This window comes from Uloborus diversus, chromosome 10 (genome assembly GCF_026930045.1).
Source record: "Uloborus diversus isolate 005 chromosome 10, Udiv.v.3.1, whole genome shotgun sequence".
Classification (NCBI taxonomy): Eukaryota; Metazoa; Arthropoda; class Arachnida; order Araneae; family Uloboridae; genus Uloborus; species Uloborus diversus.
Window position 1 is genome coordinate 27,797,504 of NC_072740.1, and position 20,505 is coordinate 27,818,008.

At 34.6% G+C, this 20,505-nt stretch overlaps 1 protein-coding gene across 1 annotated transcript in view; it reads left to right on the forward strand.

Moving 5' to 3' along the window:
- Window positions 1–20,505, forward strand: part of LOC129231331 (lysosome membrane protein 2-like) — a 114,740-nt gene that overhangs the window by 91,806 nt on the left and 2,429 nt on the right. Inside the window, exons 7-13 of the mRNA XM_054865617.1 lie at window positions 4,161–4,230; window positions 5,166–5,344; window positions 12,618–12,736; window positions 15,290–15,363; window positions 15,526–15,577; window positions 17,717–17,869; window positions 20,294–20,388. Of these exons, the coding sequence (XP_054721592.1) occupies window positions 4,161–4,230; window positions 5,166–5,344; window positions 12,618–12,736; window positions 15,290–15,363; window positions 15,526–15,577; window positions 17,717–17,869; window positions 20,294–20,388 (742 nt within the window). The remainder of the gene's footprint in view (window positions 1–4,160; window positions 4,231–5,165; window positions 5,345–12,617; window positions 12,737–15,289; window positions 15,364–15,525; window positions 15,578–17,716; window positions 17,870–20,293; window positions 20,389–20,505) is intronic.

Below are 20,505 nucleotides of genomic sequence, written 5' to 3' on the forward strand. Positions count from 1 at the left end.
TCAAATTTTGTGACGGTCTACAGTTCATGCTGCTGTATTCCTAATATTTTCGGAGCAGTGCGTTGCAACCAATTCTTCGAAGCACTGTTGAAGTAGAACACATTAATGAAATGTATTCACCTCGCTTTACCATCATTCTGGTGAAAATTTATTTTGCTGCATGAACAATGTCTCGGGTGGGTTGCTAAGCTCAAATTCGAAGAGCTCAGATTAAAAGCACTGTTGACAGTGACATCGGGAGGGATAGAATAATTATAAAACTGTCCTCATGCAGAATTAAAATTACGTATCTAGATATGTATTTAGCGAAACTCTTCCTCCAATAGCTGGGGAACTAAACGACAAAAACCAATTGAAAACTGCAAGTTATGATAAGAAGATCCACTTGGTAGGAATGTTGTTTATGGCTATAAAATGAAATTAAGACCCAGAGGCACTTTCAAAAACCGTTTAAATCCAAGATAACTGCGTTTTTCAAAATAGCTACCTATATTAGTTTTTTAAATATATGTCGTACAAAAGAGGTTTTTATATCAAATTACAGGTTTTTCAAGTCGGATTTTATTTCGTATATTGAAAATAAGCTAAATGTTCATTTCGGTGCTTTTTTTTTAATATATAATTTTATTACGTACAAAAGAGATTACGTGCTTTTCAAAGAACCAATATAAAAATAGGAAAAATATTAAATGCAAATATGTACAAAAATATAAGTACTATGTCATTAGTCAAACACTGCTTCATTCTTCGCATTAACTTTTGCATAATAGTGCGCAGGACAGACCAACACTTCTGCAGCTACACTTGTTGTAGATTTTGCAGGTGCACTTAATTAACTCAGTGCATGAATCAGAAATTTCCGTTAACTCCGACCATTTCAGTTCCCAAGCTTTGTCAGCCAATGCTATTCACTTGGAGATGGTGCACGTATGTTTTTGAGCTTGTCCCGAAATGTGTCCAGCCTGGATAGCACTACGCAATACTTGTTGCTGTAAGGCACCCTTTGTTGGTGGCAAACTTTCAAGTGGCCGATTTTTCATCATAACCAACTCTTTCCTTGCATCATTTACAGTTACGCTGTTGCTAGTGGAACAGTACAGTACCTTTCAAAAATTTCGCTCGATATAGAACTTTGAAGTTGCGAAATGGATAAAAAAAAAAGCCACAATTGCTTCTTTGAATGTCATCCATAACTTTCAAGTGGATTTTTTGGACTTCCCAGGGAAGCTAGAAATGCTGTCATAAAATTTATGAAGGCATGAAATCCTGGTAAAGCCATTCTTTTCCTTTTCCAATAGCTTCATAATAGCATGAACTGTAATGAATTTGTTGTTTCCTGTTCCAAAAGCAATCCTAAGTTTATCCAGACTTAATGTTGACAAGGGAAAAAAGTAAGATATTGCTAAAACTAAGACATCTGTATCAGCAATGCGCATGACAATATTCCTGAAACCGTTTTCTACCATGTCTTGAAGATGCAGTATCATTTTTGTGAGCCTGTTTCCTCTGAGCCAGGGCAAGTAACATCAATGAGGAAACTTTTTGCAGTACTATTTGCTTTCACGTCTTCACCTAAAGTCACTAGAACCTGCACATTTGTTATAGTACATAACCCTTCATTGTTTGAATTTCTTAAAAACCTCCCCAATTTTTACGTAAAGTACCGTGTGAAAGCACTTGTCTTCTTATTCTTGTTCCCCACTTCTCTCTAGTTTGATCTTTTATCGTTGGTGTAACCTATCTGTCCCAAATAAAATCAGTTCTCTGGCATTGGAAAGTTTCAATATCTTTATAAACGTAAAGTTTAAATGTGTTTTCATAGTAATCAACAAATATTTGAGGTTTGTGACTTTGAATTACGCACGTCGGCTGTCAATCACACTAAAAAGGTCTTTTATGATGCAGAGATTGAACTACCAGAGCTACGTCGATCATTTATTTCTGGACAGTTAGAGATGAGAAAATCTAATAGATTATTTTCAGCAATCAGTGTGAACCAAGCACATGAACGAAATAATGCGGTAAAGGGGATGGCGGTGCAATAGGATTGACACAGGATCCATCAGCACTTGGGCGTTGAATGGTTTCTAGACCAGAAATAAGCCGATTAATAGAGTTTGAGTGTGACATTAAACTAAAAACATGAAGAAAATAGTAGACTTCATCTTGAGCGGTACTACTCACTTCAAGTTAATTTTTTTACTAAGGTTCGAGCTCTTAATAGCACTTTGAAAGAGCTTGGAAATCCATTTTTGGAAAATGACCAGGACTTTATCGTAATCGATAGCAGGGCTATTGTGCACTATGATGTCAATTGCTTAGAAATCCATTTTTGGAAAGTGACCAGGACTTTATCGTAATCGATAGCAGGGCTATTGTGCATTATGATGTCAATTCCTTTTTGTGTACTTTTTTTTTCATCTTTTGCTGCCGCAAAAAGTCCCACGGCTTTTAGTGGGGTTTTTGTTGTTGTCCCCCCCCTCACTCCACTTATAAGCTCCAATCGCCACCACTACTGTTGGATACGTTACCTGAAAGTACCACAACTAATGAGAAATTTCTAACAAATTTAGGTGAAGACGTTCGAGGAAATAGTACTGCAAAAACTTCCCTCATTGATGTTACGGGCCCTGGCCAAGAGGAAGCCGACTCAAAAACGATACTGCATCTTCAAGACGTGATAGTAAACGGTTTCTGGAATATTGTCATTCGCACTGTTGATACAGATGTTTTAGATTTCGCAATTTTTTTTTTTACTTGTCAACATTAAGTCTGGATAAACTTTGTATTGCTTTTGGACCAGGAAAGAACAATAAATTCATTAAGGTTCATAACATAATGTGAAGTTATTCGGGAAAAAAAGGAAAAGAAAGGTTTTACCTGGATTTCACACGCATGCCTTCAAAGGTTGCGACAGCATTCCTAGCTTCACTGGAAAGTCCAAAAAATCAACTTGGAAGGCATGGATAATATTCAAACTAGCAACTGTGGTACTTTTAGTTATTTTGCAATCTCAAAGTTCTATACCGAGGGAATTTTTGACATTTTTGAAAGGTACGTAGTAGTACTACTGTACTGCTCCACTGGTAATAGCATAACTGTAATTGACGCAATCAGAGTTGTTTATGACAAAAAATAGGCCACTTGAAAGTTTGCCACCAACAAAGGGTGCCTTACAGCAACAACTATTGCGTAGTGCTTTCCAGGCTGGACTGGACACATTTGGGGATAAGCTCACAAACATATTATACGTGCACAATCTCCAAGTAAATCAAGTTTCATGACAAATCTTGGCAGCTGAAATGGTCGGAGTTACCGGAAATTTCTGATTCACGAACTGAACTCATTAGGTGCACCTGCAAAATCTGCAACAAGTGTAGCTGCAGAAGTTTTGATCTGTCCTGCACACTATTGTGCAAAAATTAATGCGAAGAATGAAGCTGTGTTTGACTAACGATATTGTACTAATATTTTTGTACATATTTGCATTTAATATTTTTCCTATTTTTATATTGGTACTTTGAAAAGCACGTAATCTTTTATGTAAGTAATAAAATTATATTTAAAAAAGCACCAGAATTAACATTTAGCTTATTAACCAATAATTCGATATAAAAATCTCTTTTGTAACGACATATGTTAAAAAAACTCGAATATGGGTAGCCATTTTGAAAAATGCTGCCATCTTGGATTTAAACGGTCTTTTAAAGTGCCTCTGGGTCTTAATTTCATTTTATAGTGATAAGCAACATTCCTACCAAGTCGTACCTTATCATAATTTGCAGTTTTCCATCGGTTAGCTCCCCAGCTACAATTAAAAATTTCTTTACATAACTGAATGATAACTGTTTGTTAGTATATGGCTAAGATACTTACTATCGATCAAGAAAGTTCTTTGAGAAATCCTTGCTATTATTTTCAACAATAAGTGCATTATTTTCGAAACATGTAATTTCAGAGGACGAAGATAATCCAGTAGTTGAGTTGCACCTTGGATGAACCCTACAAACATAAAAGCTGTATGAGGGAACATAATTATAAATCAAATATTAAGTACTATAAAAATTCCACATATGTGCAATTATTGTATCGTATTCACAACTAAACGATTTTTCGTAAAATATGCATTACTGAATAAAAGATTCATGTATTTCTTTTAGATGGTTCGCAGTTTCCCCCACCAGTGACGAAAAATGATGTCTTATACGTATACACACCAGAACTTTGCCGGTAAGGGAGTTCTTTAATTCATATGTTATGTCTTTAACAACTTGTGTTTATATAAATTAACTGAATCTTTGAGTTTGGAAGAAAATAATCAGTTAAATGAGCGTCAATTAGCATTTTTGCTTAAATGATTTCATGTTAATTTGCCCTAGATTAAATGACCCTCTGTGTGTTAAAAAAAATATCATTCTTCTAAGCAAGTATTTCATCTACTGAAATTCGAACATTTTTTTTCTGTCTTGATCAAAAAGAAATAAAAATGGAAAAGTTAGGGAAGTTTTTTTTTGAAAGGAATACATATAGAGAGAAAATCAACGGGTTAAAAATGCAGACTTTCATTAGAGCAATATCACGGTTTTAAATAATAGTCAAAGTAGAAAGACTGGTATAATTGTTTCTTATGGGTTTCAAAGATCTAGTTGCATTCTCAATCTCTTCGAATTCTACACCAATCAACTAGGTTAAGACTAATCAATGAAAGCCATTGTGAAATAAACAACTGCTCTTTAATATTAAAGAAAACAAAAATCCTGAAGTTTCAAATGCTTAAACTTTCTGAGGATAATTTGGTAAAATTTCTTTAAAGCCTGATATCTTAGTAAAACTGCTGACATTTCTTGTTTTGAATGCATAATCTTATACTAATTTATCGGTGAATGCAAATGAAAAGTAGAGTTTCTTAGCTGGCAGGTTTTTTTTTTGATAGAACAGTTGGATTTGATGCTTCAAAATTGTCCGTTCAATGTGCTTCAACTTAAGAAGGTGAACTTTTCTAATGCTGCAATGTATTTTCGATTCTTTTAGAAACTACCATTAAATTAGTATTATCTACTTTAGAAAATTGGACGCAGATGCTAATAATTAGTGGCATCATAAGAAAACTTTCATGCAAAAATATTTCTTATATGAAAAATTTAAAAAAAAAATTTCTATTTTAGCTCCGTATTCTTAGAATTTGACAAAGAGGTCTTAGTTCAAGGAATTCCAGCTTTGAGGTTTGTGACACCAGAACGATTATTTGCTAGTCCAAAGGAAAACCCAGATAATATGTGCTATTGTACTGAAGAACAATACTGTGAGTTAAGTGGCATATTAGATGTTTCGCCCTGCAGAAAAGGTAATTTATGTTTCAATTAAAAAGATATTATTTTAAAGAAATGCATTTTTATTTAAATTTTTACAAGGATACCATTTAAATTACTGCTTGTTTTGTGAACTCGTGTGCTACTAAATGAATTCTATTAATTACTTGCACTCATAACGCCGTCATGCATGATAATCCTCAAGTTAGTGCTAAAAGGTTATGTATGATAGAGACAACTTATCTCTCTATAAATTACTAATATTTTAGAACATGAACTGATTTGGAATAAAAGATACCCAATAAAGATAGGTATCCTACCACAACGTACGTAGTAGTTTGATTTTTTGCCTAGTTTGATTTTGAACTGTTATCGAACGATACAGGAAGGCTGATAAGTAAAAATTATGTCTCGGACTATGTGTGCCTTAAACAATGAACATGTCGACGATGATCAGTTAAACTAAACATGGCATGACCTGATGTTAACATTGACATTGTGGGAAATATGCTCGTGAAACATACCTTTCCTTCTCTCCACACCACTCCCTACCTATTACCATGACGCCTTAGGATTGCCATACGGCCTTCAGTGTGTTACTTTTTGAGTGTCCAAATTTTTGAACTAAAAGTAATGTCTCTGTAAACAATATTAAAAGCCATAGAAGAGAATACTGAAATTGCGAAGCTTAGCAAACGACGGTTTATTTTGTTAGTCTTGATTATGTTGATAGCTGGTTATGTGAGCATTTATGAGCATAAACATGAAAAATTAACTAGGTATAATAGCCTAACTTTATGTCAGACATCGTAAATAAGTCATTTACAGTAAATAGAAAAAAAAAGTCCATGAACGAAACAAATAAAGAACTTTTGTATTAAATACCTAATGTGCAACTGGTCTCTCCCTATTCTTCATGATCTAGCGCTAGCTAGATCAGATCCATGAGTCCGTGTCCCTGATGTCTCAGTGGTCCCGTGTACTCTTGCAAAGGCAAGTTCCAGAAGAGAATGCGAATGAACGTCGTCGAAATAATGCAGCTCAAGACATATTCTTACCAATCTTTGAATAGACCACCAAAGCATAAGACTAGTATCGTTTAGTAATGGAAAAGTCCAGTGGCGGATAAACCCGGCGCACAGTGGTGCCAGAGTGGAAAAAATTCGATTTTCGAAAGCGCTTATTTTGATTATCTGGTGTATGATTCTCACACTATATAAGATACAGGATATAGGAACGGCATGATTTTTTCCGCTGTATCGAGGGCATTCCCATTAATTTAGGCTCAAAGTCAGAATCATGTAAGTTTGACCAAATTCCACCCTACTCAAGATGGGTGATAAAAAAGGGTAAAAGAGTTAGAAAAAAATACTCAATTTTTTCCCCTGTTCTACGATGGTCAATTAAACCACTCATCAGTCAAACAGTGTAAAAAAGTATTAGGGCGCTTTACAACGTTATAAGTTACGAATTTTATATTAGCATTGAGAACAGCTAAGATAACAAAAAAAGCTCCGGCTTCCTCCGCGATGGGGAAGGTTATTTATCAAACTAGGGGTGTTTAAGTAAACATTAGAACACAAATCACCTGCCTTTATCTGCCTATCCGATCATGACACAGAAAAGAAAGGAAAGGGTTAGAGTACGTATTTGTTTGTTGCACTATTTTGTTAATAGAATTGGCTCAGACAAAACATTTCCCCACGTCAAAACCTTTTTTTTATTTGAGTTCAGTCTGGTTGCTAACGTTGTCTAGTCATGAATTCTATCAAAATTAAATACCGTGATTTGTGTGAGTGCTTGTGGAGTGGTACAAATTTTGACGTATTCCTTCGACAAAATCACCCTGAAATTGACGAAGGAAACATTTTTTTAATGCTGACAGCTCTTAGCAAGAGTTTCTTGCCTCATTTTATTTTTAAAAAAAAGATAAAGTAAATCGAGACCGGGAGAGGTTCAAAAAAATGTTCAGCGAATTGATGGAAAATAAGTTTTCAACATACCGGAGCAGGAATCTACAGGATTTGTTGGGAGACCAAGTAATAAAGACTTTGATTCTGGTGAACGAAGCAAAAAGAATAAAATACGTAAACTTCAAGCATCGTACCAACAAAGCTTCATTAACGCAGCTGCGACACATGAAAAGCACGATAAACCCAAAGCTTTATCAGCCGATCAAGCATTAGCAATATTTCTCCAGGCAAATCTGACAAAATATCAGTACGAGGTGATTCGACAAACACTAAAAGACCTTGGATGCTATGTATTTCCAAGTTATAAATAATTAATCATCTCAAAGAAGCAATGCTACCCTGATAATATGTTAATTAATAAAACATCTGCAGCTGTCTCTTTGCAGAATTTGCTTGACCATACAGCTAAACGAATTCTGGAAACAAAACCCCAAGAAGAACTAGAAAAATTAAATGAACATGAATTAATATTGACGACGAAATGGGGATTCTACGGTGCCTCAGGTCAAAGTGAATTTGCCGTTGCCCAAAAATATTCGATCAGCAATAACGAAATAAGTGACTCGAATTTATTCATGACGTCCATAGTTCCTCTGAAGCTCACAATTCGAATTGATGTTGATCAAAATGGATCGATTTGGGAAAACGGCCGACCTTCTTAACAAGATATTGTAGGCCCTTGAGATACAGCTTCCAGAAAGAGACACTTGATTTGGCACGAGATGAAAAAAAAAAAAAAAGTTGAAGAAGAAATAGAGAAGTTGGAAATTACCTAAGTTGTGATCGGCATTAATGTCATTCGTATTGGACACACGTTGGTGATGACAATGTTGGACGGCAAGGTATCTCAAGCCGTCACAAATACAAAGTCTGAAAGTGCCTGCTACATATGCAATGCTGCACCTTCGGATATGAACGACTTAGCAAAAATCCAACAGAAACCTCTTAATGTGAATGCTCTCGAATTCGGTATCTCTCCATTACACGCCATAATCAAGTGTATGGAATACATCCTTCACATTGCATACAACAAAAAATTCGAAAAATGAAGGACTACAAAAGACATAAACGAAAAGAAACGTATTCAACAAGAGTTTCTTGAGAAAATCGGCATCAAAGTGGACTTTGTTAAGCAGGGTTGCGGATCTTCAAATAATGGCAACACAGCCAGACATTTTTTCAATGACTGCAAGGTCACAAGTGCAATAACGGGAGTCGACGAAATTCTAATCCGCCGGATCGCTACCATTCAGGAAGTCATAAACAGCAATGCAATGTTTGACCCAGAGAAATTCCGACTATTCTCAAAAGAAACAGCAGAGCTGGCCACTGAGAAGTATTCATGGTACTACATGCCCTCCACAGTACATAAGATTTTGTTACACGGTGCTGAAATAGTGCAGAAGTCAATTCTCCCAGTCGGAATATTGTCGGAAGAGGCACAAGAAAGTAGGAATAAAGATTACAAGGCATTCAGGATCACCAACTCGCGGAAAATGTCTCGTATATCCACCAACGAAGACGTGTTCCCCAAGCTACTGGAGACTTCGGATCCTTTTATCACGAACATGAGACCCGAACCAAAGAAAAAGCATCTGGAAATCAGTGAGGCAGCTAAGGAACTGTTAATCTAATTTCCTTGAAACAACTATTGACTAAGAATCTCAAGCTTTATTATTTTTAAAACTCTCCAGGTCTTTAAGCTTCCTTGAAGGAATCATTTTAAGAAATATTTAATTTAAATTTATGCTCAAAATCCTTGTTGCAACTTGTTTTTATAATTACAACCTGTTTCGGAAATTAAAATATATATATATATATTTCCTATAGTCTTTCATTTCTTAATTAGTTATTTAATTAACTTCAAAATGTCAATAAAAACAGTTGAACTTGATGTATTTTTTTGCTCTTTTTTGAATGAGACCGGCCTCAGCTTTCTATGTTAACCCGTTCTCGAGATATTGAATTTTTTCCACTTTTTGGCCATTCGGCCCCACTGTGCGGCGGGCAACCGGGTATTTGCCCGGTGAGCCGGTCATGTATCATGCCGATCAGTTGCCCTGTCTACAAACAGTAAAATGTACATACCTCTACGTAAGTTCTCTGACTTCAATCCCTCTTTACGCATGGGCTCAAGCCCGCGGATGGAAGGTGCAAGGCCGTCGCTAAGGGGGCCGTGGGGGTGCTACCAGGTTTTCAGAAATGGGGTCGCCGATTTCATTTTAGTAATGCAGTAAAAACAGAAAAGTAAGGACAGTATTTAAAAGTTAAAATTCTTTTGTCCAATTTTCAATTTTATCTATGAATTGCAATTCACATTTACTTTACTTATGAATGGCAATTCACAATTGTTATGAATTGTAGTTCATAATAAGTGCAACAAAAGTGACAAAGTATTTTTTCAATAAAGCTTTAACAGAAAATGCAATCTTAAAACACAATTCGGAGCATCCAAAATTCTGTATTATAAAGATTATTTAAGTAAAGACCTCCTAAACGTTTCTAACATTTTCTTTTGCGAAAAAGAAAATATTCTGTTTCTATCACTCAATATCCCTCGAAGGGTTCAAACCCACGGTTGAAGACTCCTCAGTTTAAAAATGATTATATAAAAACTATGATTCTCTGGGGCCGCCGACACACCGACCTTTTCTACCATTTACCTTTCCTATTTTTTTAAAATGAAAAATATCTTAAATCAGAGTAAGGTATGTAGAAAAATCACAGGCCCCCGAAATATGGTTTAACTAGGAGAAAAATTAAAATATTGCGACAGAGATTGAAAATATTGAAATTAATAGTCACGCCAGTAGCTCCAAGTGTTTGAATGTAAAAATCGTGCATGAATTGAAACAAAACTTTATCAAGAGGTGAAAAAGGAATGATATCTAAAATAAAATCGAGTGAAAAAAGACCAAAGATCATTAAGGTTATTTAGGTCACCAAAGCACCAGATCATTTCAAGAAATTTTTTTACCTGGTTCCGCAGATAGCTTGCATTTCAAGCAAATAAAAATACTAGGCTGGAGATTCAAAATTTTATTATGGAAAATCTAAATGTAATTTTTTTTGAAGGAGAGCACTGTTGGAGGGTGTTTCATATTTTTTATCAATAAAATAAGTAAAAGAAGATTGGAACGTAGCCAAAAGGGGGGAAGAGAGGGATCTAAAAGCTTATATCTTACTTTTTAGTCACTAAAGCTTGCCTAAAGTGCGTTTTTGAAACTTAGCTTTTTAAGGTATTCCTGCTGGGAAAAACTCCCGAACCACATTCCCTAGTTTAACGTCATTAAAGGTGACCTACAACAGCGTATTTGGGATTTCAGCTTCGAAAAACTTCGAGGAGAGTATTTCCGTCGCAATCGACCTAGAAACGACCCCACCCCATCATTAAAGAGCGTCAGAAATCAGTGTTGAAAAAATTTCGAATGCCCCTTAAGCATCTCCTTCCCATAATATCATCGAAGATCGTCTAAAATTACCTTTTTTTGGGCTTCAATCTCAAAAATGAAGAGGAAAACCCCCAAATCTCCACTTTTCCCATAACATCATGACAGAAGATTTTTTTGACCTATTCCCAAAAATTAAATTTAAACCTCAAATTTAAATCTAAACATCACACACCATGCAATTTTTGCAACTGGCCATAGTCCTTTCCCTATCGATCTACTTCGTTTCTCACTTTCAGATTCTGTATCATGTAAAAAGTCCATGTCATGGTGTCATGGACTCACAGGTACACCAGACCTTCATATCTTCCATTGTCCACTAACCTCATCTTTCCGCATTAAATATTATCCCTCTAATTTCTCTTTTCGAATTTTCGATTGTTTACCAGGTGAAAGCCCTCGATCCTCTCCTCTTAGTAACATTATGAAATATTGTTTATTATAATTCCGTTTTCGAATATACAGCATCGAAACATTTCAAAGTACCCCCTCCTTCCCCTTTGTCATCATCAGTAAAGCACGTCAGAAATTTCGTTTTTAATGCTTTAATTTCGAAAAAATTCCAAGGAGAGCCTCGCCGTAACTCCTCCTCCTAAAATCATCGAAGGTCGGTAAAAGTTTCGTCTTTGGAACTCAACTTTTGAATAGCTGTCAATGTCCTAGTTTTTATCAAAAAAAAAGCTTACAATCACCTTTAAAAGATTTCAATTTCAAAAAAATTCTTGGTGGATGTTGCTCGAATCTCTCCTTTCCCTAGCATCACCCAAAATCTTTTTAAACTGCGTTTTCAGAGCCAATATTTTCAAATTTTCCTGGACTCCATCTTCCTAACAAATTAAAGATAATGCATAAATGCAAGTTCGGAGTTTCACTTCCAAAAAATTGCCGGAGGAGGACCCTCAAACCTCCACTCTCCCTAACATCACCAGAGATCATCTAAAATTGAGTTTTTAGGTCTACAATTTGAACATTTTTCATAGGTAGAGACCCCAGGACCCCACATTTCTGACTCAATGTTGAACTTACAATTAGTTCTCGAATGCTAATATTTAATGACTCCCACATGCAAGAAAATCAATCTTCTCTCTCTCTCTCTGTATATTGATACATGTGTTTGACAAAATTAAGGGGTCTCACACACCCCTCGCCTCAGTAAAACCTCCCTATTCTAATTGAAGTAATGTTAGAAGATATCATTACGGAAATAATCAATACAGCACCAGGCAACTTAAAAATACTTAGATTATTACAATCACCTTTTTTTTTTTACAAACAAAGGTTTAGCTTATCTTGTATCAATTGTTCACAATTGAACAGAAAAGAATCCCATCTGTTAAATTTTTTTAAACGAAAGTATTTGATTTTTTAGAATAATTCCCTCATATTTAAGTGATATCGTTTCCCAATCATTTTTGTAAAAATATTGTCCTTTGAAGCTATGGGGCCGCGACATCCCTTTATGCCAGGACCGATTTCTTTGACCAATCCGCCATTCATATCATTCCTGTGATTCTTGTCTCAGTTACCCTTACACTCAGTTTCCCCGTATCTTGGCCCTTCATTTTGATATACTATTCATATTCTTACCAAAAGAAGTTCCCTAATTTTTAATGGTACTGGGAGAAATAATGATGTCGAACACTGAAGTCAAGATTATGCTCGATTATCTGTGACAATGTCTACATTCATTACTTATGTTTATGGAATTGTGGTTTTGAAAGTTTCAAATTAAGACATACATGCTTTTGCGTTAAAAACAAACTGACGTACAAGGAATTCATAAAACTATCCATCGCTTTAAGCTGAAACATTTTTATAAATCCATAAGGGCATTTTTTATTGTAGTCAGATTTACAATATGAATTTTTCCTTTCATTATTTCATAGGTTTGAAACTAGCTGTGACTGGACCTCATTTCTACCAAGGTCATCCATATGTTGTTGAACGAATCGACGGACTGTCCCCGAATCGAGAAGCTCATGAGACTTATGTTGATATTGAACCGGTAAAAATGATAACATTTTACTGCTAATAGTCTCCATATTCAAAGAGAAGTTCGGGCTTGAACACTGTAAAAAATTGTGTAATTTTACTCCATAAAATCGGTGGCAGTTTAGCTGCCTCCACTACTCTGGAGAAACATAACTGATATAACCGGCGTCAAGTTACAAATCGCTTGTGAAGGTTACACCATGGCAATAGCATAACGTCTCATACATTTCTATGTAAGGTTACGCCAGAATTTTCCGTATGCTTACAGAGAAATTGCTTGGAAGGTTACACATTACAAAAATTAAGCTTTCATCTGACGTTCTTGAACGATTTATCAAGTTCAACTTTGAAAAACCAATGTACACCAATTATTTTAATATACAGGGTGTCCAGAAATAGACTGACTGTTTTCAAAAATTTATAAGAGGAAAACGGTTAATGATTAAAAAAATAATAATTATTGCAGCAAATTCATGTGGTGGACCGTAAGTTCCGTCTCCCGAGATCCAAATTTTAGTTCAAGAATTTTCCAATAGATGGCACTGCAGATCGTAAGACCGTAAATCAAAGAAAGATAGGAAATTACATCATAGTTTTTCGAAAAATGTTTTTAATGAACAAAATTAAGCAACAATATTTTCAAAATTTCTACCCAAAGCTGCAACCACATATCGCAATCGGAAGAAAAATCGGTGAATTTCAATCTTTCTTTTTTCACTTAAAGGCTTACTATCTGCAGCGCCATCTATTGAATACATTTTGAACTAAAATTTGGAACTTTATGGGGAAAACATTTGCGGCCCACCACATGAATTTTCTGCAAGAATTTGTTCTTTATCATTAACCGTTTTCCTGTTATAATTTTTTGAAATTAGTCAGTCTATTTCAGGACACCCTGTACAGTAATTATTTTAATATACAAATAAGTTATTTTTATCTCAGTAAGAGAGGAAATGATCCGAGTCAGGTTCGAACCCAGAACGCGAATCTCAGACTCGTACATCAAGAGCTTTTACCGCTCAGCTGCTAAGGTCGGTTTATGTTCCGCTAATAAGAGTTTACCTGCTCTGCGCAGATTCTGATCTTTGCTTATGTGCTTTGTATTCTACTGAAACCATAGTGCAAGGTTCCTCCAACAATTTGAGTTTTTAAAACTGTTGATACACACTTCAGAATTTGTTTAACGTTACACCCATTAATACTTTTAACTTTACACATTTTATTTACAATGAATATAAATATTTTCTACCTTTGTTTTAGAAATTTTTTAAGTATCAATTTTATATTAGAGTATTTTGGAGTCAAGTTGGAATTCTGCTTCGTCGGAAGCTAAACCTGGAGTCAGCCTTAACCCTCCAGAACTCGTGCCGTGGACGAAATTCTCACGCCAAGAAAAAGCATTTTTAATATTTTTTTCATAAAAAAAGGTGACGTGAGTTCTCAGAGGTCACTTATTTTGATGAATTCTGGAGGATTAAAAAAAAAAATAGCCTTTCATTCATCTGCCATCCAGTGGACATGCTGATGTGCCCACCCAAAACGTTTCCTTCAGTGACGTTGACACCAACCTTCTGGTGGCTGCAGTAGGAAGGACCCGAGTTGAATCGGGGTGGCGATTTCATTCTTTTATGCTCATAACTGAATATTACTCATACACGCTTCTCGTAGCGTTTGGTCGTCCATGACGACGCATCTATCACAGGTAGTCTTCTTGGTTGACAAATCTTCAGTGAGAAATTGCTTTGAAAATAAATGAGCCTTCTGTTTGACTTATTCTGCCTCAAGTCTTCAATGGCTCTCCATTGTAGTTACTATTGCAAATGAGGCCTGGAACTCATTGATTTAAGTCTTCGGTGTTCTAAATTCCTTATCAGAATTTGCAGGCTTGCTCTCCACCATCCAATTTTGTGCACCTCGCATTTGGCATTCCGATTGCAACGGCACTAATGTCTAAATTGCAGTTTTTCTCCACCTTTCTTATTTGACAACGTATTCAAATTTTTAGGCTTGTTTTTCAATAAGTTATCGCTATTTTGCAATTTTTCCTAAATTCTTGGAAACCAGCGTATTTTGTGCAGAAAAACGTATCACACAATTTCAAAAGCTACTTACTCAATAATACATACTCCTTGCAATAACATATAAAGACCCAAGACCTCTTGCATTTCATTTTAAATTTAGAAATTGTAGTTTTATATATTTTCTGTTAAAAATGTTTCGCAACGTATCCACTTGAATTTGATCTGATACGGAATACTTGTTAATTATTTTAAATCCACTTGGAACCTGAATAGAATAGTAGTTAGTAAAAAAAAATTTCAGCTGGAGGAACTTCGCTACAAAGATATAATATGGGAAGAAGTAGAAATTCTAATTATGAAAATATCTATACAAGAACAGAAAACTAAGTAAAATTATTAAACCTACCTATTTTTTGAACATTGAAAAGCCAAAACGAAAGAATTTCGTATTATTAATTTTCACAATTTTAGATTCCTATATTCTTCATTTTTTATCTATTTATTTTTGAATTCGAAATAACTTGAATAAATAATTTCTTTTGCAGACAACGGGTCTCGTATTAAGGGCATCAAGGAAATTGCAAATGAACTTCATTTTGGACAAGTTTGCCGAATTCGAGTAATTATCTTTTTAAGTAACTGACTTTATTTCATTGAGCTCATTTTGCAAAAAAAATTCCGAAAGTACACCCAAAATAATTACCATGGCAACTTTCTTAATTCTGTGTTATATTTAAATACTTGATTTTAATCCAAATAATTCTTGAACGTCTTTCAATAGGCAAACCAAAAATGCACCTCTTAGTGTGGTTCCTTTGATTTGGGTTACAGAAGTAAGTATTTTCATTCATAAATATTAAATTTTTTAAGTACAGTCAACTCTCGATAACTCGAAGTCCCAAGGAACCGGCTGAAACGTTATTGGTAGTTCGAGTTATAGGCATTTCCCACGACAGTCTCAAGAGTTTGGGACCCGATGAAAACTATATTTAAGTTATAAACTTCGAGTTATCGAGACTCGACTTTATATGTTTATATGTATATATACAGTCACGCCCGTTTATGACGAAGTTGAGGAGACCCAATGAAGATTTCATTTAGCCTCAATTTCTTTATAAAGATAAATAAGCAGTAAAATGTGGAAAATTGGGAGCAATAAGCACTTTTTAGGAAAAAATAAACATTTGTATGCTAATATTTTTATTAACCAAGAAACTAAGATTTTTCTTTCTTTGTGTCGTTCAATACAGTACTAGTATTTCAATTGAAACATTATTTTTCATATATTTACTTATTTGTTTATTGTTTTTTATTGCCTGCAGTTTTAACAGTGTACACATTAAGAGACAAATTTTTTGTTACGTCCAGAGTGTATAATACGGATGCATATGATATCTTTTCAATTTCGCGCGCTCTTTAGTAGTGTCCGAGTTGGAACATTCCACAATTTTCTTTCAAGAAGCAATCCTTTGTTTTATTTCAGTAATAGAATTCCATCCTCGCCGAACAAATTCAATTGCCTTTCTTGGTTTTATAACTGAAAATATTTATCACTTTATAAATGAACAGTTTGACAAAAAAAAATTATCTTTAAAAAAGAAAATGAAGCTATTACGTTATAACCGTTAATTTACAATGCGCAACTTCGTTATTGACTGGCGGGATTGAACTTTGATTTATTTGTTCTTGTTATTTGGAAATGAAAAACTGATTTTTGAGTCGGGAGGGGTGCAAGAGTAGCAAAACTACAGCACTACCACTATAGCCTTTAGTTTTTATACAATATGAAGTTCAGAAAAATCGTAGATTCGGCAGTGGTACTGACCAGGAAACCACACAATAGTGTAAGAATGAAACACATTTAAGCAAGTAGTAATTGAGAGGGCATAGTAAGATATGTTTCTAGAAGCATAAACTATTTGCCCTCGGTTCTCTGTTATCAAAATATGAGATCTTCAAGTGAGCCTAAATTTTTTTTTAAAGTCTCCAAATTTAGGGAGTTTCTGTGAGAAATGGGAAAAAAACCTTATACGAGCTTTGTAAATAGATATCTTTCTACCTGCAGACAGTGAAACTGCATGGTCGGTTTCTCGCAAAGTCTTAAAATTCGGCACTTTTGTTAAAACTTCGACAGACTTAGTATCGCGATAACGGGGCACGATGGCAAATAATTTCTGCTTCAAAAAAAGTATCTATATGCTCTTTCGATTGCTACCCATTTCAATGCTTTTCAGTATTATACTATTAGTGTGGTTCCCTGGTAAGAATTGTTATCATTAGACCTTAAGAAGTGAAACAGATACCTATTAGGATACAGCTAATGACAGCAGTTTAGTGTATCGTGTGATGAAATTGCTTCTGTTCCCGATGCGTGAGAAAAGCTTCCATCAAAAGCAGTTCACAAAATCCGCACTCAACTCATTTTACAATTGATTAAAATGAAGCTTGAATGAAGAGAAAAATTTGAGATTTCATAGCTGAAAGCAAAATTTGTTATCGGGTGTTTTCCCTTGGGATGAACAGAAGATAAAATACCCCGCAGGTGACACTCCAGCCAGTCATGAAGCTCATTGGAGAAATCTGCAGTAGCAAATAGATCCGAATAAAGGCGGACAAAATTACTTCACATTTTATGATCGAACAAAGAAGTCTTTAACGAAGGACATTAGACAGAAAATTTTATTAAAAAAATCTCCAGCCGTCACTGCACCTCATTTGTCAAAAGATTAATAAATATATTAACTAGATAATTTGTGACAAATTTTTAAATTTAAATTCTTTTCGAAGAGAGATATTCTACTGTACTACTGTTTTTAACATTAAAGTCCGATCTGCAGTTTCTCAAATTTATTTTAATACACTGCATTTTACACGGGGACAATATGAGATTAAGTCGTTTTGAGACTTGCTTCTTGAATCGTTACACAATCGTATAAATGACATTAATTTCTTCTTTCAATCCCATTACTCAGGAAGCAGAAATTGACGAGGAAGTAGCCACTCTTTTCACAGCAAAAGTAAGGACGCCAGTAACGATAGCAAAATCTGTTCTTACAGCTTGTATTGTTCTTGGAATACTTTGGATTATTACTGCAGCCGTAGTGACAGTGTACATTCTAATGAAAGTAAGTTTGAAGTTTATTTACTTAAAACTTCAAAGATGCTTCGGTAGTTGTGTTCTGGAAAAATTTACTGAAAGCGTACATTCAAAATATGCATGTCAAGGGTGGCCTCTTTAATCTAATTTTCAACTAGTACTTCCGTAAATTGAAATCTGACATTCTTGTCTTACCTAACCTATAAGAGCACTCCGTTAAAAGAAAACTTGTGGTAGACTCTTCTTTTGTATCCCGAAACTCGTACATGAAAAATCTAACGCAACGTAACCTTGGAGAGTTTTAATGTTGATCTGTGACGTTCTTGGGAGTGTTTGTGCATGTATATCAACTTAAAAGTTACCTCAAAGACAAAAAAAAAATTGAGAAAATGTTAAGGGAACCGGTAAGCAATGAGTTTTTTTACCAAGCAAATAAATGCTTTACCAGGTTTTATTTTTAACCAGGGATGTAATTTCCCACATTATTAGCCACTTTTTGCCACGTAGTGTACAAACTTTGAATCTTGGGCGGTTAAAAATCAATTGGTCCTGGAGCAAAATGTATAGCGATGTTAATTTGAATATCAGCCAAATTTTCATATTTGTCTCATGGTGATCGGAAAAAGAGAAATCAAGTGGTGCATTGTCAGGTGAATATATTGGGTGAGGACACCAACCATTTTTTTTTCAAAGTTCGTCTTCAGCAGTCTGGTCTTGCACAATTATGTTTCAGAATCGCCCCTTTTCTGCTGGAGTATACACTCCCGAAGTCAAGTATGCTCCAGCTGATCACCTTCAGCTTATCCTTTCTTGCAATCAGTACAGCATTTTCTAAGTGACAAAAACATGAAAATTTAGCTAATATCTAAAGTGCAATCTTTAGATAATTTGATCAACACTATTGATAGATTTGATTTTCTCGACTTGTTTCACTCAAGATCAACTTGATTTTCATTTATCCTTAATTGGAAATTTGCACGCTAATTGGCAAAAGAATACTGATAATGAGTCATCATTTTGTTATCGATAAAAACTTGGTAAACATTTGTGTTTGATAAACAAAACGACATTGCTTTCCTGTCGGGAAGCATAAATGGAAAAATAATAGAAAATATTTTTAGGCACTTAAAGCGAAATTAAACAACCCAGTTTGTCAGGTACTTACTAGGAGATTAAAAACAAAAAATATTTTCGGGATGAACCATCAACCCTAGAAAAAGAAAACAATTTAATTTGGCCAGAAAAGTGTATACAGTTTAAAATAATTACAAGAATTGAGGGTAACGAAGCACAAAGCATTTGCAGAAAAATTTGAATCCTCAAACCACGAAACAACGCACTACATAATAATAGACGGAAATATTAAATGCTTAGAACTCCAATTTTCCGAATCACTGATTATCCGCGAAGTAACAAGTCTGTCTGCGCGCAGTATTGTCTCTCCCCCCTAGTACAGGCGAAGCGCGAACATTATTGGGATTAGTCACCATCTCATAACGCAGTTATTGCTATATGCTTCTAATGTACTGTTACAGTACTTGCAAGTACGCTTAACATATAAAAGCGCGTTGTCTTTTCATTTAATTAACTACAAACTCTTTAAAAAAATTTCTCATTTTCCAATATACATACAGCCATTGGTTATAATCGATTAATTAAAATCAAATCATCAGAATTTTTAATTATCCGAATGGGGTCCGGTTCCACTTGATTCGTATAACTGGAGTTCTACTGTATGTCAAAAATCTTAATTGTAATCGAAACTACTATTAATAAGGCATAAATTCATCCTAATCCCTGTGCAAAAATGACTTGGGAAAGAAAAATGAAAGTGTTAAAAAGGTTTGCATTTACTGGTAAGTTCCAATCATTTTTAAAATTCAAAACAGAAAGCGAAACTCAGAAAAATTCTGATGCAGCTTATAATTACTAAAGTAATTTTGAGTAAATGAAGGATAACATTGTTAGGAAAACATTATTTAAATTTATTTCGGAAAACAAAAGCTGGGAATTCTAAAAACGATGTTGAGCAACAAAGTTTTTGAACATACTTCTTTAAAATGTTGGAGTTCTAGTAAGTGAATTTGTTAACTATAAATTTTAATTCTTGTCTTAATCGAAATATCGGTAAGGTATTTCTTTCAGTTCCACTCTCCACAGAAACTATCGTTGCGTTTTTTGTATTTTCCCAGATTTATATTTTTGAGTTTTTCCCCCAAAGAATTAGATGTATTACTTGTGCTTTGCAGCTTCGGAGCAACATAATTACAATATGTAGAGCTATTTTTAGTAAATCCAATGTTATTGAATTTCGCATTTTTATCTGCAATATTCAACTATATGCCAGTAATTTTTTTAAATATAAAATCAAAATTGTATTCATCGGTCCTGTTATCTACCTGTGTGAGTTAATATTCTTCCACTTATTTATATTTTCTTTATCTATTTGCAGCAACAAAAGACTGCAAAAGCAGTAATAAAAAGCAAATACAAGGCTGTTCCTCAAACTACACGAGATGATATAAAGACTGAAAAGCTTGCTCCTGTGTAAGTATTAAAACCTCTAACACTTTACTATTAAACTTAAACCTTTGAGAACTATACCTTTTCAATCCTTTGTCGAGAAGTCCATACAGAATACCGCTCCGTGTAATTTGATCAAAA